This window comes from Amblyomma americanum, chromosome 6, assembly GCF_052857255.1.
Source record: "Amblyomma americanum isolate KBUSLIRL-KWMA chromosome 6, ASM5285725v1, whole genome shotgun sequence".
Classification (NCBI taxonomy): Eukaryota; Metazoa; Arthropoda; class Arachnida; order Ixodida; family Ixodidae; genus Amblyomma; species Amblyomma americanum.
The window spans coordinates 24,991,247-25,016,505 of NC_135502.1; the positions used below are offsets into that span (position 1 = coordinate 24,991,247).

The 25,259-nt window shown below is 44.0% G+C and overlaps 1 protein-coding gene across 5 annotated transcripts in view; it reads left to right on the forward strand.

Annotated features, from left to right (window-relative positions):
- The window catches only part of LOC144136458 (protein turtle homolog B-like), a 356,448-nt gene that overhangs the window by 320,644 nt on the left and 10,545 nt on the right, over positions 1-25,259 (forward strand). For 4 of the 5 annotated variants that reach the window (XM_077668793.1, XM_077668797.1, XM_077668795.1 and 1 more), the window contains 5 exons: positions 2,471-2,583; positions 4,887-5,073; positions 15,720-15,845; positions 20,798-20,825; positions 24,759-24,856. In XM_077668793.1, the coding sequence (XP_077524919.1) occupies positions 2,471-2,583; positions 4,887-5,073; positions 15,720-15,845; positions 20,798-20,825; positions 24,759-24,856 (552 nt within the window). Of the gene's footprint in view, positions 1-2,470; positions 2,584-4,886; positions 5,074-15,719; positions 15,846-20,797; positions 20,826-20,988; positions 21,193-24,758; positions 24,857-25,259 lie in introns of those variants that run through there. The other variant, XM_077668798.1, reaches the window with a different exon arrangement.

The following is a 25,259-nucleotide window of genomic DNA, read 5'->3' on the forward strand; positions in this document are numbered from 1 at the left end:
AACAAAAATCACGTGTTCGTTAAAGTTGATAATTCATGTCTTGAGCAGACATACTTTTTTCTGATGTCTACTCATGTAACGCAATGTATGCAACACGTAATGTGAAAAAATGGGTGTTTCCATGCACGCTTACGTGCAGGCAATTACTGTAACAGGAGCCCCTTATTGGCAAGAAGACATCACATACTTTTTTTTTGTTACGTCTACTGACGTAATGCGATGTACGCAATACGTGATGCGGAAAAATTGGCGTTTCCTTGCACACATACGCGCAGGCAACTACCGCAAAGGGAGCCTCTTATTGACAAGGAGCCAATCATCACACCCACGCATGAGAGAAAAAACATAATTCGAGTCTTTTTGTTTTCCTAATCAGTTATTAGTGTCAATGCAACCATCCCCGTAGAACTTTTTCACGTTTGTTGCGGAAGCAAAACTTGAGATTACACTTCAACTCCTCCATAATGGTGTGACGCGATGACGTTAAAGACTCCCTCCGGCGGCCTGGCGTCCTCTTTGCATATCAGTTCGCCTATGCTCCGACTCAGACTGCGTGCCCTTTATATGCGGAATTGGTCCTTCGTTATTTTACATTCATAAACCGCTTTGATACCTCATGCAAGTCCTGACGCATTGGTGCGGCGGTTAAGCGATGCGCCTCTGTGCCGTCAAGTGGTTGTTTCAAGCACAGTCACTGGTGGGGCCTGTCAGACCCAAGGTGCGCACCCTGAGCAACCTCTCGTGACCAGTTGTCAATTTTACTGCCACCTGCCACGGTGGGCAGGTTGTGATGACGTCACACAATCATGTGACATAGATGGCAGGAGGGCCATCTGCTTTCTCTCACAATGCCGACACCGGATTCTACGTAGAACGAGAAAAACTCGCCTTAATATGAACTGAGCTGAATTAAAGGTCTTGTTCAGGCTACTTGTTAAACGATCGCGTGCAAGAACGAACGGGGCACGGCACACCAGAGACGTGGACGGCCGCCTATTGTTAACGACCTTTATTGATTCATGCACACTTCACTGCATAGGAACTCATTATTACGTGAGAGCTCGAGGAACCTGACCCTAACCTTTCTGAACCGCCACGAGGCTCAGCGCGACAAATTTTTAACGATATCACAATCAAGTAAAGCCATGCGGGCAGACATGACAAAGTTGGCAAAAAATCGTTAGGGTCACGGTTAGGTTATTTATGTTTGTGATGTGAATTCGGATTCCTATAAGCTTACCTCTACACGTATGAATAAAGTTCACGGCGTTTATATGTTACGTGTCCATTTGTTTTTTCACCAAACTGTGAACCTAAATTAACCTTTTAGCGTGAACTGACCGTTACCTCAAGTATTGCTTTCAAGTGCAGAATGTGACCGAAATGTGGCGGTGCCAGCGAATAAGCTTAACATGACAAAGCATTATCTTTGCCATATGTCACTTGCGATCCCTCGAGGATCACCCGCCTTGAGGTAATATAACCGCGCACCCATTTTCACGTAGGCCATCAAGCGTGGCTATAAGGTAATTTGCTTCAGAAATTCATTTTTGTTTCTTGACGTTACAAATGCCCCGAAGCTTTTGGTTTCTCCAAGGTGGCTTATCTCTGCCATACGGAGGGGCCGGGAGGCAAATTTCAACACACACAAGCAAATGACTAAAGCACATTAACTTGCCCCAAAAAAGTCATGGCAGCAAGCTGAGTACTTTCACATGAAAAAGCCAGAATTTTTTTCTTTGAGATGAATTTCCGTTCGGTTAGCTTTCATGTGTGCTGCTGATGCGTCTCTTCCTTCATTATAAAAATGTGCTTTGTAATAGACGCACTGACTTGTTGTGTGCTAGGCTTTGGTAAATTTCAGCGTAGCTCAACAATTTTTTCTACAGGTTAAATGATCAAGAAGTTGTTATTAAACATTGCTGAGTTCAAAGACAGTTCTAGGCCTGAGGTAATTTCTACAGGGACTAAGGGACTGCTATGAGAGTGCCGGACCTTAAAGACATCACTACGACGCGGAATGTAAATAAAGTTGTTTTGTTCTCATTCCTGTTCTCATTGCACATGAAAAAGCGCACGAACTACTAGGCTTCTTATAGACTCTATCGCCTTCCTATGGATATTCCTTTTTTGTCTATTCATAGTGTGTAGAATGTCTACAGACAAAAGTCTACTAAGAGTATATGGCCGTACATCTATAGATTACGTATAGACTGTCTTTAGGATTTGTATTGCCTATAGACTGTTCTTTAGGATTTGTCTATGGAGAGGCTATAGACTTTATAGACAGAAGTCTATGGACAGTCTATATACTGTCTGAATAAATTTTTGTAGAGAATATCTTGGGAATATTAAATAAACGCTGCATTTAAATGAGCAAAATAATAAAAGAGACGCTTTTTCAGCAAAATATCTCAAATACTGTGCGCATTTTGATAACATTCTTTCCACACTCTTTATTATATTGCAGGGCCGCCGGAACCTTTGAGTAACTGCAACGTTGTGAATGCCACGTCTGACTCCCTCAAGATTGAATGCGACTCAGGATACGATGGAGGCCTGGAGCAAACTTTTCATTTAGAGGTGAGTGTGAGAAAGAAAACAATGACCGTTGCTCCTCTGCGTTGTCTTATTCATCCCTGTATTTCACGCAGCCCAATCCAGTGGGTTCCTTTCCTTCGGTTTTCTTTTTCGCTGGCTCAAAATTGCAAAATTCTTGTAAGCAAGATAGCTGCAAATCACAAGGCAGCATCTCTTACTTCAAACATGCGCCATGACACAGGGAGCCCTCTATTCACTGTTCCAGGTGCGAGATTTGATCATTCACGTGGCTCAAAAGTCCAGTAAATGTTTTTCATGAAATCGATGGCGTTGTTTTCTAAAAGGCTGTCTCGCTACTGGCCTCCGGAGTAGCTTCTTTTTCATATATTTTTTATTTACAAGTCCCCTCCCGCTGGCATTTGGCAGGCTCTTGTTGGCCTTGATGTCTCTGTCTTATGTTTACAAGCTATATTACAGCAATTATGGAAGAACTAATGCTGCTGTGACGTTGCAGTCTGCCGGAATTTCAAAGGGCGCGTACTTCTACAGGCACTATGACTTCGTATGTCAGCATGAGTCCAACCGCGATTTCAAAATGCGTGGCTTAGCCACCATTCAAAGTATCACGAAACTAAAATGATCGTATCTCTGCGGTCACTTACAAGTCTTGTGGCGCCCATGAGAAAATGAGAAGCGCTTCAGCAGCGTGCATCTGCAGAGAACAAAAATGAACGACGGGGAAGTTATATTAGCTTTATGGAAGTTCCTGTCAAGAATACAGACCACAATTCATGGATCGACGCAATATAGCGCAAGCTATACGTGCTTTATCACCAGCCTACCTTATGTCAGGTCGGCATCTTAGCGCGTGCAGATATTTTCCTCGAGCTTATGTCCCGCGAATTTGTGTAATGTATTGTAAGAATCTTGTTATTAGTACGCACACGATTTTGCTTTGGAGCTGTCTTTCAAGCACTTCGTTACTGTTCCGTGCGGTTTGAAGGACGCCGTTCCTCCTTGTTTAATTTATTAAAGATCTTCAGTGTTACTGAATTTTGAAAACAAAAAAAGCTTTCACCAGGCTATTACAAAGAAGCCGGCATATTGTTCATATAGGTTTTCAGCATCTGAAAAAAATTGTCACGAAAAACGCATAGCAGTGAGTATAGAGTAAATACTATTGCCAACAGTGACGAGAACAGAACTTTGCTTAACAAATCTAAGTCATTTTTTTATACCAGAATGGTAAAAACAAAAGTTTATTCTTTTAACTGGCGTGCGCTGAATATGCAGCATCATGAGATTTGAAGGAAGCATAAATATACCTACTCTCAATTAACTCCTCTTGTTTGAATGCTGAATCGCTCACTGCGGCTTATTTTGCATTGTTTGCAACCGCCTCGCAGTGCCTGGAATGAAGCTAATCTTTCACCATGACCTAGACAGTCGGGCACATTAATGCGTCGCATACTGCTCAGCGCAACTCGAAGCAGCAAATTTCTAGGAAGAGATACAGCTTGTACAAATGAGTTCTGTCCGCCGTTAACTGCTATCCTCAATATAAACGCGGACAGGGGCGAGCCTGCAAGTAATCCCGGATTATTGGTTCGTCACAGACGGCAATCACCATCCTTTTAGGTGCTTTGGTTGGATATCTTCGCCCGGGGATCTCCACCTCAGATTGGTCCCATCGCCTAGCAATCTGGAGGCCTTTGCCATCAGACGGCTCGGTGTTCCACATCTAAGACAATGGGCCGGCCAAGTTGTCTTCGTATATGGCGAAGCCCGGTGACAATCGGATCCGCGCTTCCTTTCCAGAGCTCCTTTTATCTTCCATCGATTTTTCTTCCTTCTTCCTTTAGAAGAGTGGCCGAAACCCTTTCTTTTAAGCCTGCCTCGTTACTGCGATGGAGGAGCCCCTGTATCTCGTTGACTCAGTTTTTTTCTTTCTCTTTATTTCTTCCTGCAAGCCTTGCTCAGAACGACCTGTGTACCCTGCGTGCCAAGCCGCGTAATAGCGAATGTACAAGCTCTAGCAGTGATGTAGCTTGAATTTGGGCAGGTATATAATGAGCTGTATATGAATCATGGCCAATTACAACACGAACATTTTAGAGTTGCTTTCAATATAGATGTTGGCCCTGCTTCTTGCTTCACATTCACTCCACGTGTCATTCGACTGGTAATACTTTAGTGTTTCAATCAACGTAGTTTCTCGTCAGTTATCAACATATCTTACATTAGCTAATCCCCAGTGTTAGATGGAAGTACAAGCGGCGTCTACCACGCGACAAAATTAATTATGTCGTAAGAATCCCGTGGAAAAGCGTCCATCGCTTCCGCAGGTTATCGACTCGGTGCGCAGCGAAACACTGGCCACACGGGAGCAGAAAGAGCGGCCACTGTTCCTGGTGCAGCCGCTGCCTCCGGGCACCGAGTTCATCGTGCGCGCCTTCGCCCAGAACGCCAAGGGCCGCAGCGACAGCGACATCTTCACCGCTAGCACGGAGGAGGCCCGGGAAGAGACAGACGGTGAGTACCCCGCCCTTATAGAAATGGTCTACCGACTTTCTGTTGAATTCTTATAAACTCTGTTACCTTCCTATAGATATTTACTTTTGTCTTTTCATTGTCTGTAGAATGTCTATAGGAAAAAAAGTGTAATAAAACTGCATGGCCGTAAATCTGCAGATTGTGTATAGACGTCTATATAATTTGTATTGTTTACAGAATAACGTATTGAATTAATTGTCCATAGAAAGTCTTTGGAGAGTCTATAGACTGTCTAAAAGAGTTTGCAAGGGCGTGTTGTACTTTTCTTTCGTTGTACTTTTCACACCATGAAATTTTAGCTTGATGTACGCGAACCAGCCCTGGCCCCATTTATACAAAACCGTAAAGAGCAGCCGCAGTTCGCGAAGCCGATGGTTCCGTCTCTAGAAATTTTTAATAATAAAGCAGTCTACAGCAGTCTATATTGAGCATGCTGGTTCTTGTGAGGAAGTGAGATAAATGAATGGACAGCGACTGTATCGTGGACCGCACTACCTAGTAAAGTGAGGACGTCTGGACATTCATGTAACCTTTACACCCCATTTTGGGTAACTCTCGATCGTGACGTGACGCACTGGCGCCACTTCCGGAGCGTTATTAAAAGAACACAAGTACATAGAGCTGCATCTCTGTAATGAAAGTTAAATATCCGTGTTCTCGAGGCGCCGAGCACGTAATGAAATCGACGGGCGGGCTCATTTTTGCCTTAATGCTCGAGAGTTAATAAGGCGGTGTTTTTCATACATGCGGGAGCAGTTGCTCGTTTTTTACATTTACTACATTTTCGACATCCCTTAAATGCTCTCATTTCCCCGTGGCAGCAGCAGACAAAATATATAGGCTCCTGGCGCCAGGACAAACTAGCACCGTAAGTAGGGCCATGCTTTGGACATGAGAGTTGATATAAGCACAGCAAGCAAAAAAAAAAAAATCAGAAATGCAATGCTGTGCATAGTCTTGCTTCAATGAAAACAAGCAACTGTGCACTAATTTATCACGAACATTAGTGCACGTTAAGCCTTGTCTTTCAACTATGTATGTTTCTTTGAGTCATTCAACTAGTTAAGTGTGTTCGAACATTTTTTGACATGCCTCAATTCTTAGCGCTTGTGTATGTGTGCCGTCGCCCTGTGGGTGTCTGTGTTTGCGCTATAACTTTTTACTGAATCCCAATTCTAGTTAGCTGGAGTCCTAAAGCTGCAAGTACTGTTTAAGGGAGTCGCCCACATATATGCAGGCTAATAGTACGGAACCCCTTTTCAATCAACGTCGAAATGATGTAGACACGAGTTTGTATTCAATGTGGATCAAAGCCGGTGACAAAAAATTTAAAACTCACAAATATATTTAGAAAGGCCAGCTGGGTTTCACTAACCCAAGACATGGTTATGACTGATGGTCAAAAATGTGGTACAGGTTAAAGTTTGTCTCAAGTGAGAAGTTCTCGAGCATATACGATGATTTATGCATTCAGGTGGCGGATCTGGATCACCATGAATGTGGCACAAATTTTGAGGCCAGAACTTACTCAGGTTTCTTTCTTTCAATTACGTACGGCATTCGTAATGTTAGTGTACCGGCCGCTTTCAATAGGGCAACTTACGCCACCGGGTGTTGAAACGAACCGTGCGCTTCAAAACTCGATAACTCGCTTGCTTCCGGCGGCTTGGTTCCCTCAGGCGCAAGCAACCTCTAATACATCTGTTGCAGGTTACATTCCCAGAGCCTTCAGGATGGGTTCTAGGGAAAAAAAATAAAAAAATTGAGAAAATAAAAACACTAGGGATGTCGTTCATCGTCCATGAGCTCCAGAACTCCACCCGTTGCATGAAGCCCCTTTGAAAACGCTATTAGAGAAAATGTGGCGGGAAGTAACGATGCTAAATAATATATTCATATATAGGTACATGTCGAGAAAGTGGTGGAAGGAATAGTGCGGAATGAAGGAAATGTCAGAAAAACTCGGCGGGAAATTGAAAAGGCGACCAAACAGGAAGACGAATGCTAGACGCCGTCAGGGTACACAATATGGGACGATGCCTACGACGCCGCGTTCATCACACGGTTCACTTTAAACGCCAGTCCTTCTTCTTGCGTGCTCTCTGCGTTGTTTGATTTCTGGAGATTCGCACGCGTGCCTGACGCGCACTGGTGCTCCACTTGTGCCGCTCTATAGGGAGCTTGCGCGCTTTCCGAATGACACGGAGGAAACGCGACGCCGCGACTCTCGAACGACTATGGCGTCAAGAGTGATGTCAACTGTCGAGGCTGCTGCGTATGCATGCAGAAATCCGAACGCGTGCATCCTGCCGAGAAGAACTCGACGCGTAATGAAAGGAAGACAGGCGCATATTTAGGTCAAAGTAAGAAGGAGAGGACCAGAAAGACGATTCGGAGCAAGAGCGTTTTTATTCGACGTTAAGCGCGCCAGTCTGACGCGTGTCTCAAAAATGCCACTTTTATATTTCATGTTTTTGTTTTGCAAATTTCTAAATAAAGAAAGGCTTATGAGGAATGGAATGAAAAAAAAAATGAAGATTGGTTTTAAAATTGGCTTTGAGGAAAGGAAATGGCGCAGCATCTGTCACACATGTCGGTGGACACTGAACCACGCCATAAGAGAAAGGAGGATGATGGGAGTGAAGAAAGAAAGACAAAAAGAGTTGCCGTAGTGGAGGTCTCCGGAATACTTTCGACCACCTGGGGATCTTTAACGTGCACTGACATCACACAACACACACGGGCGCCTTTTAGCGTTTCGCCTCTATCGAAACTCGGCCGCCGCAGCCAGGTACGAAGCAGGGTTTGAAATCGACCCGTAAATATATTTTTAGAATTGCATACGCAATAAATTATTGGCTCAAAGTTTTTCGTTCAATGCTTCCGAAACATGACGCTCTTCGTTCCTGAGGAGGCAGTAGCACAGCTAGCAATCTCGGCGACTGCAATAGGTGTAAATACAAGACTTTTCAACATTTTTTCAAAAGGCAAAGAGCTGTGTTTTTTGTATCTGTTGATTAATAACGATGCACAATTCATTAGGAGCCAGCAAACTGGAGAACATCTTATCGAGTATGCTTTACAAAGCAAAGTTATTACAGCCTTCCAAAACAGAACTCAGCGCACAGCGGCTGCAACACGCTGAAGCTCACTCTTCTTACTACTTCATTAAAATGCTGTATTTAGCTCAAAGGGTCCGTTGCAATTCCTGCTCGCTGGGACGTAAGAGGCTACATATACATAAGAGAGACAAGTCCAAGCTGAATCAGGGAAAAGTGAAGCATTCCCTGCTACGTCGACGATGGCATCCATGTCCGTGTAGTGGCAGCCGGTTCCTCTGTGTACACTCTTTGACAAAAGTGAACCGGCTGCATGATTTGCTTTTCGGTCATATACCAGAGCCCCTACGGCTTCCCTAAAAACCAAAAGGTAATCGAAGGTGAGCAAAAGGGTTCTCCTTACCTCACAGTGAGTTATAGCTTGATGGCTGTGGTAAGTGTTCCGCTATACAAATTAGAAGCAAACCGGGCATCCTGGTACATGGATGGTACCAGAACGGTACATGCAGACCTCCTGCGGAAGGGCCGGGTTAGGCTTCGCGTTCCTCTCCATATTGGTTAGTACAGAAGCTGCTTCCCATTACTTTTTCTGTCCGTAAGTCAAAGTTTGCGAGACAAAGAAATCAAGATGCGAATAAAAAAAAAAGAAAACGGGTAAACATCTAGTCACGCGCCAAGCCCATCGCGCGAAAGGGCAAACCTTCAGCATTCCACTCTCCTCATTCTCTTATACTGGCCCTAACGCATTCCAATTCGCTGCTCGCTTTGGAGCATAATCTATTTTGTTGCTTTGAAACAGCGCAGTTCTGGCCGCTATATTTCAACATGGTATTTTTGTGAGGCAGCCCCTGCATTCCCCCTCCCCCCGCTACACTTTCTTTTATCGACTTTATTCTATTTTCTCGAATGCCTGATACCTACTTTTGCTCTCACGTATCGCGTGCACACCTTGCCTTCTACCTTTCTCACCTAAACCTGCTCCCAGTTCAGTCCTTCACCAATCGACTCAGACCGAACTCCGACTTCCCCTTGTTCACTTTAAACTAAATAAAAAAAAACAGTCTGGCTGGTATTTCTTGTTTTTTTTTTCATCCTAACAGGATGCAGCTCGTAGATCGATCTGAAAGAAAAAGCGCGGATGACTAGCGCCAGCATAAGCAATGACGGAGGCTCAGTGAAGTTTTAAGACACAAGAAAAGAAACAAACCTAAACACGGGCGATTTCCGGGAACGCGCAGGGTTGGAATGTGTCCATGCACTGCACGGCGAACCAATTGAGGCGCGCAATTCAGACGTCAAGATTCCTTCGGCATCATTTTTTTTTTCACAACAGTGGCATCTTAGTAAAAAAAGGAACGGGGAAACAGAGAGAGAGAGAGCCAGGTAGGAAAAAAAAGAGGAGGAGTGAAGGAAGGGAATGTGAGCTAGTCCGAGGACGCCCTTCAGATCTTTTGCGGCGCTAGTGTTACCGTGGGCAATTCATGCACCCTATTTTTTTTTCCGGCGGCATTCCTTATTACCGCATGTTTCCTTACTCTTGTTTCGGATACATTCTTGTCTTTTCAAACTGACTTCACGGATACCCTGCTGTAGATAGCAGTTTTGTATGTGCATGAATCCTGGGTACCAGCTTCTTTTCCTTCGTTAAAATGGGTTTCTCACTGAGCCTTCACGTGCCTTGTAGGAATGTTTCTCTTTTGGATTGCCTTTCTTTTCATTCCTTTGACATGATATCTTATTTCGCTCCGCCAAGATCAAAGGGAAGAAAGAAAAGGCGCGTGTCTAAGTGAATACTTCGTGCCGTTTATTTTTTTGTTGTAACAATCTATACCAAAGGAAGTTTTCACTATAAGAAAAACATCAGGTCTGGAATTTTGAGCGGACGACGCACTTTGTGGAGTGGTGTTCGACCGGTGCTTTATACCTAATAGTAGTAGCGATAGGAAATAGTCTTTTTATTTACTTTTGATACTTATTTTGTACTTGATTCATTTTATTTCTAATGTTACTGCGGGTATTTGACTAGAGCAAAGCTTTTAGACTCAGGGCTTTCAGTTGACCATATTTCTTTCCTTGCTTGGGAAAGCGAGATATCAGGATTCAGATTTTTTTTTTGTTTCCAGGAATTGTTTCCCCAAATATTGTGAAGACCAGCAACTTCAGTAATTGCGAGCACATGTGTCAGTGCCGCAGTCAGATATTGGTGACGTATAACAAGAAAAAAAATTGCTTCTTCACAAGACCTAATGTGAGGACTTGACTTGAAAGACAAGTTCTCCCAATACGTTGTCGCGGAACTAACAGTACCACCTTTGCTAATGTAAAGTTGTTTTCCAAATTGACGTGTTTTTTTTTCTGCGTCACATTAGATAACTGGCGCTTTTTATGAGCTGACCTTACATATTAGCTGCGATCAGAAAGTCGAAGCCTTAAATTTTGTTACGCACATTTCTGCGCTAACTACCTTCCGTTTTTTAATGCGGTGATGTTTTAAGAATAATAAACACGGCAGGAAACGGCGCGTAGGAATTGGACAAGAAATACGACACAAACATTGCGTTCTGTGCGTACAACTCTTTATTACAGTGTCTCTACACGCCGTTTTCTGCCATCTTTACTTTTCACCAACTAGGCCAATTGTAGTCTGATAACCTGTTAGAATAAGCCAGGCCGTATGCCTCTGATTTTGAATAAAAATACTGGTTAATATTTTTTTTTTCTTTCCTTAAGCGCACTGATCACACTCACATGAATTTTAGAATAAACTTCGACGCAGAGATTGTGAAATTGTGCTTAATAAATGAAATTATTGTTGTTGTTTTCTTTTCGCTCCTTTTTTTCATAAACCGTAGAAAGTCCAAAACGTTATGGTATACAACTATGCGTTCCAGTAGCCTCTGGGAAATGCTTGAGTGGTACTTAATCTGCAACACAGTGGATTCCGATAATATTTCATGATATTTAAGTTGTAAGACTGGACACGGGCTTTAGAATCTTCAGAGGCTGGCGCTCAACGAAGAAGACGACGAGAAGCGCCGAACTCTGCGAAGCTCGAGCGCCGAACGTTCGGTCGCTCGTGCGTGCTCTGGACTGAACGCGGTCTCTGATCTGTGCCTGGGCGGTTCCGCTGGTTGTTCGTGACGCTTTGCTTATTACTGTGCTGTGCTCTTATTACTGTGCTGTGCTGTGGTGTGCTGTGTGTGCTGTGTTCTTATTACAAAGTTACTATACCCCGTGGAGACCAATATCGTGGACGTTCATGAAACCTACGCTCACATTCAATGCTTAGGTGAGAATAAAAATTTTTGGCGCGAAATTGTTAAATACTGAAAGCATGAAAACAAACTACACGATGGATTCGTGTGCCACTCTTACTCAAGAACTTCGTTCATAATCTCTCTTTCTGTCTAAACCTCTAAATCTCGTTCACTATTTCGTACTTGCTTGGGAGACTCGATGCCAGCGTCTCTATCAAATTTTCGATTTGTAATGCAGCTTCGAAGTCAGGCTGCAGTATAAACGGTTTCATGTGTCATATATTCAGAAGTACTTCTTGCCGGAAATATATATTTGGTATTAGTAAGCTGAGTCCCTGCAGCAGAACACCCTGCCCGCCGCTGTGGCTTAATGGTTGGTGCGATCGGGGACACTGCATTTCGGGGGCGACGCACGGGACACGGGGTTATTTGGGTTTTCGCTTAGCCGTAGTGGTCGCTTCCGCAGAAGCGGCAATGGTGCGCGTCTAGCCTATTGCCCTCTATTGGTCTATTGGTCTCTAGTCTATTGGTCACTACGCGCCTTCACTGCTCGATTCTTTTTCTTCTCTTCTATTTGCACGAGTTAGTGATAGTGGCCCGGTTGGAGCCAGTAGCCAAGCCAGTATATGTTTCTTTTCTTTCCTCGTGCAGCCGCATACACTGACACACGCCCACAGCTGCTAAGCCAGATGGCGCGGGTGCACTTTTCGATGGAGGCGAAACGCAAAAGGCCTCCTTGAGTGCTGTGCGATGTGAGTGCATGTGAACGATCTCCAGGTTGTCGAAGTTATTGCGGAGCCCTCCACCGGGGCACCTATTGCTTCTTTCACTCTTTGCTTCGCCCCTTCCCTCACGACGTGCTTGAGGTGTTCACAAAAAAGTGAGATATTTAGTGCGCACTTTCGTTTCCTTGAAATCAATATTTCAATTTGAGGATAGCGCAGGTCTTCATGCTGTTTCTCATTCATGTTAACAGGCTTTGTTTCTTAAAATAGTTGCTTAACAACAGCAGTTTAGAAAAGTGCACAATATATATATTTGCTTCCTTATTTATTTATTCAAATACCTCACGGGCTCCGACTGGAGTATTATGTGAGGGGGGTTACATAACTGGGGTGGGAAAAAGAAGCAAGTAGAACATGGTTATTTTAACATCGTTATACAAAGAACAAGCAACCAACCAGAAAATAGAACTAAATTGAAAAACTAAATTGAAAAACGCACTACAGAACACACTTCAGAAGAAAATGCTACTTATTTTTTCTTTGAAAATAACATGATCTGAGATGTGAACAATGTTATCAGGAAGACTATTCCAATAAATGATTGCACGGGGCAGGGCTGATGAGTTGAATGCAGTGGTCCTTCCCGAAAGGCGCTTAAAACTGAGGTGATTATGCAATCGGTGAGATGTGCGGGCCGGTTTTGTAAGGGGTAGTGTGAAGGAATGATGGCTGTAAACAAATTTATGGAAGAGGCAGATAAGTGCTATTGTTCTGCGAGATTCTAAGGATGGAAGGGATAACGAAGCCTTAATGTTAGTTATACTGGAATGTCGGCAATAGTTGCGAGAAATGAAGCGAGCGGCACGATTTTGTACGCGCTCTAGGGAGTTTCGCGCCTTACAGCAACGCATAAGCAAAGCTCAAGGTGCGCCTCCCACCCCCGCCTCTTTCCTCACAATCTGCGCTTTACCGAAGCAGACGTTTTCATTTTATGCCTTTGTTTTCACCTTCCAGGCTAAACCTACTCTATGGACGTTGTGGATTGTGGTAGCCTGCAATTTGGTGTATGCCACTATCTTAGCCTCTCCGGTTCTCAGTGTCGTCCTTCTCATACAGGAGAGTAATTATTCCTCCTGGCCACTTTTAAACTCGAGCCCAGATGCCCGCTCACCCGAAGAAGCAAACACAAGTTTTAAGCAGCGTGTGTTCCACGGCAGAGTCCCGCGTACTTCTGGCACCAATTCACTACAGAAATCAGAAAACAAACAAGCACACATCATGCATTGGAGACGGACCTGGCGGAACGTGCAAAGCAAAACACTGAATCGTCAAAACGCGTTTCATCTCCCAGCATACTCTTTTGTAGCCTATTTCTTTGTTTTTTTACATGTCGAGTGCAGCGGCTTCCGCGCAGTGCTTGAACATCACGCTTCAGGGGACATGAAAGTGCCGACAGGACACCCGCCTCCGCTCGGGCGACAGTTTCCAGTGTGCGCGCGAAAGTTTTCAGCGGACTTAACCACGCCTTCGCACGTCTCAAGCTCTAGTCTGATTTGCAATTCAAATTTCCGGGCCTGTGCCGCACCCACTAACGTTGCTCGAAGATTCGCCGCTGTATTTGCACCTGTGTTTCCTTCCTTTCGAGCCCAAAGATGTGAATCACGGCTCTGGGGCTCACGGTCGCCACACAGCGAACCACCGTGTCTGCGTAGAGCCTTCTACGGCGCTGACAAGTGCTCCCGACACCTGCAAAGCCGGCTTTCTTGCACAGATTAATCGCCACTGGAGCGAAATGTCTCGTCTGCGGGAGAGGTTTTCAGACGCGCGAGACGTGCCCCTGGCAGGCAGCGTGTCGTTTCTAAGTACCTCAGTTGAAATATTTACTGCTTGGAACTGTGGCTTGCTGCAGCCGCCAAACTACAAAACTGAATTACAGTGAGCAAAAGGTCTCTGAATTGTGGTATCAGTGACCCATTTTCTCTCTACCTCACTTTTTGCATGCGTAGGCCTGGAGAGAAAAGTTGACGTGTAGACTATAGTGCTTAGAAAGCTTCCATCGAGGCGTGGTGCTTATGCTCCGAGGCATTTCAATTTTTGCATGACTCAGATGTTTCGTGAACTCCTGTGTTCTACTGAACATAAAAAAAACACATGCGTCAAGACCTCGTTTTCTGAAGAGATCCAAAGTGTGTCGGCAGTAATGCAGTAATTTGGCAAGGGCTATGTTACGAGACAGGAGTTACGGGAAGACATTAAGACGGAACTCAAGACTTTCATGTAGTCATCTGAGCGAAACTGTCGTACGGAGGAAAGAGGGTTTCGTACTGACTTAGAGGAAATGAAGAAGAGCAGGAACTTCATCACTACGAGCCTAGATGCGGCAAACCAGCGACTTGAAGCCACCGCTACGGAAACTAGGTAGCTGAAGACAGCAGACAATGCCCTCTGGCTGAAAGTGCGCTCATTTGAAAAAAAAAAGCATTCAGGCGTGTCAAACTAATCTTGTGAAATCAGAACAGTACGCAAGAAACAGAAACGTCGAAATTGAGCTGTCGGTGAAGCGACATCTGGGAATGACAGAGACGTCTGCCAAAGAGTGGCAACAAAAGAAAAAATCGAAAGTAAACTGTTGTTCAATTCCAGAAGCGCGAGAAACGCGACAAATTTCTTGAGAAAGCAAACAGTCGAGAATCACGAATGCTCATATTAGATTGCACACAAACTCCGCAGATGAATCAACAGAACATCCTATCTATATCAATGAACACCTGTGCCCTCTCGTCAAGAAACATTTAGGCATGGCCATCGCTCGAAAAAAAAAAACTGGAAGTCTGTGTGAACCAAAAATGGCGCTGTGTTTGCATGCCGCACTGAAACATCGACCTTGGTACAAATATTGTGCGGTAGTGATATCGACAAGATAAATTCAGGCGACTAGAAACCACTAAGCAATGCAGACGTCCGGGCATTGACCGCTGCATTTGGTCACTATGGCAGGCGACTTAATACTTCCTGAATCCCTAGCTGACATTGTGGCAGAAAGCAATGCAAACAAGCCGCTCTATATTTTTTTACATTAATGCACGATCAGTGCCGTCAAAACGCTACTGATCGCCCGTGCAGTGTGTTCTCGCAAGATTAAGCGAAAATTCCTATGATGCCACAAGTCGAAAACCTGACTTCGCTACGAACATCTCGCGAAGCCGACTCGAGAAGAAGCACCATTGTTCGGCAACAGTCTGTCTCATGAAACCCGCACCTTCTTGCTTTAATTAAACAGGCTATGATCAGGCATACGGCAATGTAGAGGTACTATGCGATGTGATTTTTTTATGTATTATTTCCCGTATTAACTGTTTAGGCGTGGTATAGCGAGGATTCTTTCCCTTCTGCCAAAGGTACCTTACATTTTTTTCCATTCCCTGCGGGTATGCGATATAGCAACGCGTACATTTTTCTTACACCTACGCTATCCTCTCCGTGTTTTTAATCAAGGCTTACTCCGTGATCTACAATTTCGGCGTTGCTTTTAGACAAATTTCCTTTGCCACAGGTTCTTTATAAACGTCACTCGTATTTTCCAGGTGACTCCCTGCAACTGACCATGAGTCCTCTCCTTGGCGTTCTGATCGGTGCTGTGGCTGCGCTTATCCTCGTAGCCATCATCATCGTCATCATCATGAGGATGCGCGCCCACGACAACGATGCAGGTGGGATTCCCATGCAACTGTACTTGGGCCAATGACGCGCTGATGCCTGCATTTCTTCATGGTTGCAAGCCGAAATAGTATTACTCGAAAAAAATTATTACCAACCTACTTGGCTCATATTGTCCGCATTCATTAGTTGTTTTGCGGTACTGAAGAAAACAACCATATTTGTGACGAAAAAAAAATATCGTAATCATCATCATTGCACGTTCTTTTCCGCTCACATCGCAATGGGACCCGCGTATCAGTAACTGAAAATAGCGACAGAAGCTGAACAGCTTTCCTTTATCGCATGGCGGCACTTAGATTAACGTTAACTAAATATATTTTTTTTAGTAAATGGCATCTGCGATAGCTTTAGCACTAGCACACGCAGTATTTAGTTTTAACTACCGGCGACGGCGCGTCATTTTTTTTTTCTATTGGCTAATTTGCCTATGGAAACACACTTCGATAGGGCCGACCTTACTATTGAAGCGCCAGTCATAACGTAGCAACACATCTTCTATTGTTGTATTCCGGACCCCGGTGCAACCCAGAAACAAGCTCGCGTTTTTTTTTTTAGCCCAACTGCACTTCTGCGCTTGTATTATTTATTCAGCAGTAGCAGAGGAAGCCGCGTGGAGATCGGCGACGCTTGAAATTGGGCCACCGGTCGTCTTGCCTTTTTTTCTCACTCAACATTACGCTTCGCAGAGAAACTGCCAGCGTAGCGTGCCGTGTTTGGCGGTCGCGGACGCCGGAGGCGCTCTTTCCGGGCCTGATCAATAACGCCTGCCAGCGAGAGGGAAATTACCTGTCAACAACATTCGCGTTGGCCTACATAGAGGGAGCCTGTGATTGGGAATTTCGAATACGGTGCCTACTGTGGCTACCTGCTTTCGTTCAATGGTTAGACAGGTTAACTTGGGACTGTCTCCACTGTTCTGGACAATTTTGCATCCAAGACCCGGTTTTGAGGCGCGCACATAGCCGAATCGCAGTCGGTTGTATATTTCTAATCATTACCACACAAAAAAAGAACATTTTCAAAGTTAAGCCTTCATGAAAGCTCAGAAAATCAAGACAAACGCTTCTAATTCAAGCACTGCACGGCGTTAAACATCAAAAATTACCCCGACAAATTTGAATCTTTAGTACGCCCTACTGGTTTCTACGGTGCATGGTCATAACTAGTGAGTGCGAGCCAAGGAAGCGATTTGTAAATAAGATTCTGCAGCGCGTACGAAGATCAAGCGATCATAATCAACATCATAAATTTTTTCATCCATGTCATCAGCTTCTGGACCGAGGTTTGTGCTTCAGCGTTCGGTGGGCTTCATACTCCTTGTTGTGCCTGCGCCGTTCGGTCTAGCTAATTCCTCTTTCCTTCCCTTTTTTTCCTTCCTTCACTTTATTCTCAACCATGCGTCATCAACATGGCCAACAGGCAGTGGCATTTGCTTTACCTGTTCTACGTGATAACGCTCAAGCCGAAACTGAAGCGCTGATTGAATTGAAGTTCGCTGATTCCCCACTACAGACTAGATTTCTATAACCTTGGTCATGAAACTGTATCACCAACGGCGAGATTACGATCCGATCTAGATTGTGACAAGATTATACACATGATGAGGTTACATCATTAAACACATCCTGCGCTTCAACGCTGGTACCGAAAGCTCTGCCCTCCTTGCGCGGCCTTTGTGCCTTTCGCAACCGAGTGGCCCTAAATTGCTTAGAAACTCCGCAAAGCGCCCCGCTACACGCCACGCGGGCAGGAAGCCTGAAGGGATCCCCTGCCGCTGCTCTCAGCTCGAGGTGAATGACGCTGCTCGCTATACGCGTAGGAAGCGCGCCAAAGAGGCTCGTGATTCTTTGATGTGCCTTTGACGAGGAGGCGTCTCCAAACCCTTTTCACTTCTCCCCCCTTCGTCAGACTTGCGCTGAGCTTGGCTCTCTCTCTCTCTCTCCCACATGGGTTGTGAGCGATGAGGCCACGGTACAGACACGCGGCCTAGATCCCACGAGCTTTGAGCCTGGGACGTCGGCGACTTGAGCGGCCACCAGGCGGCGCTTTAATTAGATGGCGCGTAGCGAGCCTCAGCAGCGATATTTTCCAGTTTTCTGCGTATAGGAAGCATGAGCCTATAAGTGGGTGGCGCGGGAGACTGCATAGCTTAATCCGGCTCGTCAAATTTAGAACTTGCAAATGGGCTGCCGGGGCTAGTATATCAGCTCTAGTATTGCCCTCCTGGCACAGAAAGAATTTTTTCTGAAAGGCTTTTAAAAGAAAGAGATGGTTGCTGGTGTATACATTGACTACTCCAAAGCGTTCGACCGTGTAAATCATCAGACTTTACTAAAAATGTTACAAACATATGGAATTCGAGGTATACCCGTAGACTTAATACGTTCGTACCTGGAGCATCGTACACAAAAAGTTGTAATAGGCGAAAATCTTTCTTCCTCTAAGCGTGTTACTACAGGCGTGCCTCAAGGAATCATCTTAGGGACCCTATTGTTTAATTTTTAAGTCAATGCCATTGTAAACATTAGTACAAAGCCAGAATATATAATATACGGTCAAGACATAACACTTTTATTTCGAAACAATGATCACAGACAGCTTGTAAATAACATAAATCAATCATAGGATAGTTTGGGTGCTTGGAGCAAACTTAATTCACTGGAGATAAATGTAACCAAAACAAAAGCCGTGTTTTTTTTTTCCATAAGGCAGTCTCCGATGCCTATCACGCCCTCAAATAATAATGTAATTTTTGACCATGCCCCTATTGAAGTTGTTTATGTAATGAAAACACTTGGTATTTATTTCAACAAAAATATATCCTGGGTGAGGCACATAAATGAAATAATTTCACGCCTGTCCAAAACAGTAGGTATTTTAGCAAACGTTCATTTCTTCATCAGAGTGGCTATTCGGGCGAGTTGGTTTGCCATGATGGAACATATAGCGCTAAGAAACCAGGACGAACATTAAAGAGACACCACGAGCGCTAACTTTCAGGTGAAGTTTATTCATTGCATGTGAAGTTGTTGTACAGGCTGAATATCGCAGAAATACTACCAGGCTATCATGCCGTGGGTCACCACATAACACGCACTTACTTTTTATTTACATCATCAAGGAATTCAATTTATTTCTTTAAGAGCGAGATAGATGCTGCGCTAACACATTTATCTTTCAGTTTTAGTATCTGTCTGGCTTCTACAATATCTCGTGTTGGTTGCTGTTTATATTTACTGATGATTTGGCATTCTCTGAAAACTGGATGGCAAGCCGATGAGGATTTTGGATTTTTGCAAGCCGGTGGGGTGCCATCCAGTTTTAAAAGAATGCTAAATCATTAGTAAAAATAAACAGCAACGAACACGTGAGATTCTAGAAGTCAGACAGATACGAAAACTGAAAGATAAATGTGTTAGTGCAGCATCTATCTCGCTCTCAAAGAAAGAAATTGAATTCCTTGATGATGTAAATAAAAAGTAAGTGCGTGTTATGTGGTGACACACGGCTTGATAGCCTGGCAGTATTTCTGCGATATTCAGCCTGTATAAGAACTTCACATGCAATGAATAAACTTCAGTTGAAAGTCAGCGCTCGTGGTGTCTCTTTCAAGTTGGTCCTGGTTTCTTAGCGCTATATGTTCCTTCATTTCTTCCTACAGCCGAAAATTAAGCTACATATATATAACTCGTTATTCATGCCTCAACCAAACTACTGTCTCCTTGTATGGGGTACAACTACAAGAACAAATTTAAATCGAATATATGCACTATACAAAAAAAAAGGCTTTTCACCATATAGCTGGAAAAGACTAATAGACTCATACTGCGCAGCTTTTTAAGAATTTTAAAGTAATGTCAGTACACTATCTCTATTCGTAAACTTAGTAGTTCACTACAAACAGCACATAACTACCTCTGAGAGTACAATGCTTGAGATCGCCAATTTAACAACACTTACACGAACATATCCTTCGCGTTCTCATCATAACTGGAGGGTACCTTTCGTACGAACGACGTTTGCCCAACAAATGCTTGCACATACTCTGCCCACTCTGTTAAACAATTTTCGCCAAAATAAAGTTAATATTGAAAATGTAAATAAGAAAACAATACATTCATTCTTTCTCTCGCAAATGTAATTTTTCTGGTTTTCCGGTAGTGTGTTTCTCCTGTGTCTCTCGGATTGTTTGCTCTTTTGGTGCTATGTACCATTGCTGTTATTCGCTGAACATGTTTATCATTCATATTGTGCCTTTACCTTTAACAACAAAGAGACTGAACTATGCGTAGTAAGAGCTACAATGTCTGTAAATGTGCGGGGATGTAACGACTAAATTCAATGTGCACCAAATGTTGTTACCGACACCTCGCTGTTTTGCCATGTAATGGGGCCCGAGCGCCATCAAGTGAATTAACGTTCACTTTTTGCCTCGGGTCCCCCATTTCTTAATGAAATGGAAATAAACTTCAAACTTCAAACAGATTAGGATGCGTTGCTTGGGAGTTGATTAGGATGAATTTTATGACTGAAGCTACTGGACATATGGTGGATTGCGCAAATGGAGCTACAAGGCATATGTTTAAGCCTAAAAGTACATTAATAATGCCCTGCTTGTAGTCTCGCAGATACCATGCACAGATAAGCAATATTTTCTGGCTCTTTTCTGGAAGCTTGGCGAGGTGTGACATCGCAAGGTTTTGGACACGCCAGCAGATCTTTAGTCGGTACTTATCTCTGCGGATAGGCGTCCTGGTGTTGTTGTGATTTTTATGGTGGTGAGAAGCATTTGAAGATAACTCGACTTGCTTATCTGTCCTATCAATTTTCTTTCATTGTGCTCGGATTAATTTCAGCATGCTTGCTGGTACTATGATACCGGTAATCATCATTATCTACTTTAGCCTTTAAAAGTTTCATAAATTTTCTTATTTTTTTACAGATTCAAGAGAGCTCAACACTGCTGAAAAGTGAGTTCTACGGCGTTCCCCTTACATAATGAACCTCTTTGAGCAGCTTTTCTCTGCTCTTAATTTAATTTTAGTGTACAACTTGCGTAAAGTACCAGTCCAGTTTGTTTCCAAGGGCCGTGTTTCTTGCGAAATCGGAATATCTCGAACATTTTTGTCGCAGCAAGGCAACGGCATCTCCCGGCACAGTCTCACGCAACGTGGGCCGAAACGGCCGAGCAACGCCTTAGCTATACCAGTGGCGCCATCCAGGCGGAAGATGAGTGAGCTGCGAAACAGCCTTGCGAAGCGAGTGCAGCTGAGTCACTCTCGACTGCATGCTTCATGTCCAGTCGCGGCCACCGGCATTCGAATGGAGCCACCGACATCTAGGGCTCGTTATTCTGCCGTTCCAGCGTACGCAGTCTGGAACTGTTCAAGTGTGCGTGACGTGGTTGCCTTTTAACGAAGCCCAGAAACATGAGTGCCAAGAGAACGAAGCGAGCAACACGTATTCCGCGTGGGCGTGCAATTCTATTACGAGGTCAACTTACCTGAGTCAAGACCCGGTTTGCTTCGTTCGATGACTTTTTCGGTTGGTGAAAAAAACATTCTGTAGACACATTCTCGTTGTGGCCGTGTAAAGTCTAAACAGTAATGTCTGGGCTCTCAACGATGCATATCTGTAATTTCTCCTTGTTTCTTGAAATAAAGAATATATCTTCTTATAACGTGTGTGATAGAAGCGGTGACATGCTAGCTAGGGCCACATTTGGTTGCTTTAATGAAGGTATAGTGTCTTGTACAGAGCTAGTAAGCCCTGATGTAGGACACTTTTTATGCAGAATGAACCTTAATGTTCTAATTTGACGCAAGATCCCAAGAGCCTTGCTAAAATAAAAAAGCGCGATTTCTAAAAATGAAAAAAAAGAAAATCGCGGCACCTTCGGCTACACTAAAAGGCAGAAAGCTCACACGGGGACGCTTCTATATTTTGTTAACACTAGATTTTGTTCACGCCGACTAACTGTTCGTGGAAATGGCTCACTTAATCAGCAACGCAAGGAATGATTAGTGCGAACTGCAGTGGCGTTCCTTTCGGCAGCTTCAACCCCCCGGTGCACACAGTTCTTAGACAGTAGACGCATACTGGCACTGGTATTCATATTAGAAATGGAGAGAACCAGAAATTAGGTGAGGGGCTTGATATCAGTAACCACATTATCACTCCAGTGACGTGGTTATCGGTAAGATCACATCTATGGAAATTAAGAAAAGAGCGAGCACGCACTTTGGTGCACTACATATTCCCCAAGGAGAAGTTTCCTTGAGGTTTGCTTCTGTTGTGGACTTGCGAAAAAATGACACAGTCGATCAAGCGATGTTAAATACAACAAATATGCGTTAGCATTATCTGTTGTACATTGTTTTCATGTCGATCGCTTTCTATTAAGTCTTCGAGTTTGGTGACACCGTTCATTTCCGGGTTGCTGGTGCGTGCACTTCCAGTGGATGTAAACTTCTGAAGGCAGCATTTGGGTGAAGGTGGATGGAGGTATGTGGATGGTATGGAGGGTGGAGTCTCGCTAGTGGGAGACGGATTTTTACCGGTGGCTGACCCGAGGCGCACCGAATGGAGGGTGCTCAGGACGAGGCACCTTCCGGTCCCGGAGGTAACCCAGGAGGTGCCCTGATCCGCTCCGCTAAGCTACGGGCGCAGAAGGGGGGGGGGATACCACAGTTAGTTCAAAAGACGACTATACTGTCAACGCAGTAATATTTTATTTCCTAGCTTCTCTTCATGGGCAGGTTCTGCAACACATGCAGAGAACAAGTCTACTCAGCTCTGCAGCTTACGGCACGATAGGCTTTAAACACAAGAATTTATTGTCTCAAAACTGTAGCCATGCGAGCGAAATTTAGAAACACTGTCCTTTTTTCCTTGTAAGCCCAGGGACTAGAATATATGGAAAAAATTAGTTGTCCTTCATTTCCGCCCATGTTGCTGTTTTATGTCCAAAGCGCCACGTGCCTACTTTATTCTTGGTGGTAGTCATTTTCTATCATTGTTTCTATTTTCATGCATTGTTGGGGGCGGAAATAATTTGATTTGGGTCTGACAAGGTCTCGAATACTACAAAACACCGTGAGAGGCGCTGCTTTCGACGTTCTTTTTCGTTTATTTGTAGAGTGGCCGAACATGCATTGGGGAAGGGGGGGGGGGGGGCAATTTAACACGAGGTAAGAAATAAATACATGAAAAAACTTACATCCGGTGCGCGGCGGGACACTAAACAAGAAACCATAAGTGCCGAAAAAATGCACAAATACAAATACTCCCGAAGAAAATAAATGCGAAGAGTAAGAAGATAATGCACCATTCGGAAATGAAATGATAAAAATCTCGCGTTTTGTAAGCGTTGCAGGAGCAAGCAAGGAAAAAGCCAGGAGTAAAGAGAAACAAGAGTATTCAGAAAAAGAATGTTAAAAATGGACAGGCTGCATAGATCGCAAAAAAAAACAAAAACAACACGTGGAGGATAAAAAAAAAGGGTGTAAAAGTTCAAGGACAACGATAATGCGGTCAGCGAGCCTTCGGCGATACGGGTTCTCTGCTGTGCGCTCTGATAGAGTTTTGATAAACGACGCGCCTTATGAACACCGCTTGATATATATTGCTTTACGAATTTAATTTCCGGAGCGTCCGCCCTCCGGCCGTCTCTAGGCCGCGCGGATCAATCGGTTTATTCGTGAGAGCGCCATATATTTCAGATGAGAGCAAACTTGTAAGCATTTCTAAAGTTGTTCACAAAGAAGAAAGTTATAAAGTATTGCTGAATGCATCTTCGGATTTTTTTGTTTACTGCTTTTCTTTAGGTCATGCGCCACTCGTAAGAGAGATAGGGAGGGTAGATATCTCCTCCGCGCCACTGTAATACCTAACGCGCGCACACGCAAGAGAACGAAAACTAATAAAAAACGACTGTGCCACCTCGTCTTAACATTGCTGACGCCTTTGAGCGTGGACATTCGCGGTGCAAAGCGCGAGTAGTATCAGAGTTAGGATGTGCGATTTTCTTTTTAACGAACACTATGAAGACTACACAAAACCGATTTTCTGGAGGGTGTTGCGAGGCCTGACGCACAAAGATGCAACGATAACTGCCGTCGTCCGCAGCTCAACTGTGAAAAAAAAGGAAATACTTAGTGTAGTTAAGCTGCACTGAGGTATCCCTAGTCTATTTTTAGAAATCTCGTGGCACGCCTGTGTTTCGTTGTATTCGCTTCCCAAATTCCAATTGATTCTTAACATTCACGGATGTAAGAGCACGGCTACTGGCGGGAGACCTCTGTCCGCTGCGGTGATGAGTTTCGCGTCCACCATCACGGTCTTGCGTCAATAATTACATGAAATCAATTTCAAATAAGACGATTATCTCGGAACGCGTATGTGCCAGTTGAGTTCAACAAAAAAATGTGTTTAAAATTGCTAGCGTGTCAAGAACTTTGATATAAACGTGCACGAAAACCGATGTGACTAAATTGATTTCAAATAATATAAGCGATTCATGACCGCAATTATCCTCTTACCTCGTGGCCGCCTAGTAACTGCGTAGTCTACAAGGAAAAATGGTTTTTGTACACGGCTCAAGATCTGCTTTCTAAACATTGCGTGAAATCCTGATTTAGAACATCAGTCATGATAGAAAGCAAATGTTTCCGTTTTCTCACGTGTACTAAATCGTACTTGTGAAATGCATGACGTCTTTTAAATTGATGAGCTTTGTTTGATGAGACGTATCTGGTTTAGAAGTGAGGAGGCCTGTGTGTGTGTGCAAGCGTGACTCACATACTGGAAATGCGCGTGTACTAACAGCTCTGCATCTGGCTTTCCCTTCCGTCTCCTTTTGTTTTGTGTTTCGTTTGGTTTGGTTTTCCGGCTTTGTTGCGCAGGTCTCAGACCCTATTGCGAAAAGGTGTCGTCGTGGAAGACACCAGCGAGGGCGATATCAAGGACCCGGATATCATACCGCCGAAGACGGACTTGGAGGGTTCGTTACCAATTGCACAGACAATATCTGAGAACACTCGCCACTTACTTCTAGTTGTTTCTTATATATCTTCTGAAATTTCACCGAGAATATTCCCAATAATCTGTTATTCCCTCTTACTTCCTCCCAACTACTATATATGCAGAAATATTTGAGTAAACAAATGTTTTTTGAACCGAAATAAAATAAATCTACTCGATGGGAATTCTTCCAACTTTACTGAAATGCACTGATTTTCTATCAAAGCCATCGGTAAGAATTGGCGGTATATTTAGCAGGGAACATCTCAACACAAACAAGGAAACTTCGTATGAGCTCTGATCTCTTGACTTTAATGAGCAACAATTTAATGCTCGACAGTCTAATGCGCAACAATTTAATCGACAACACGAAATTTTCGGTA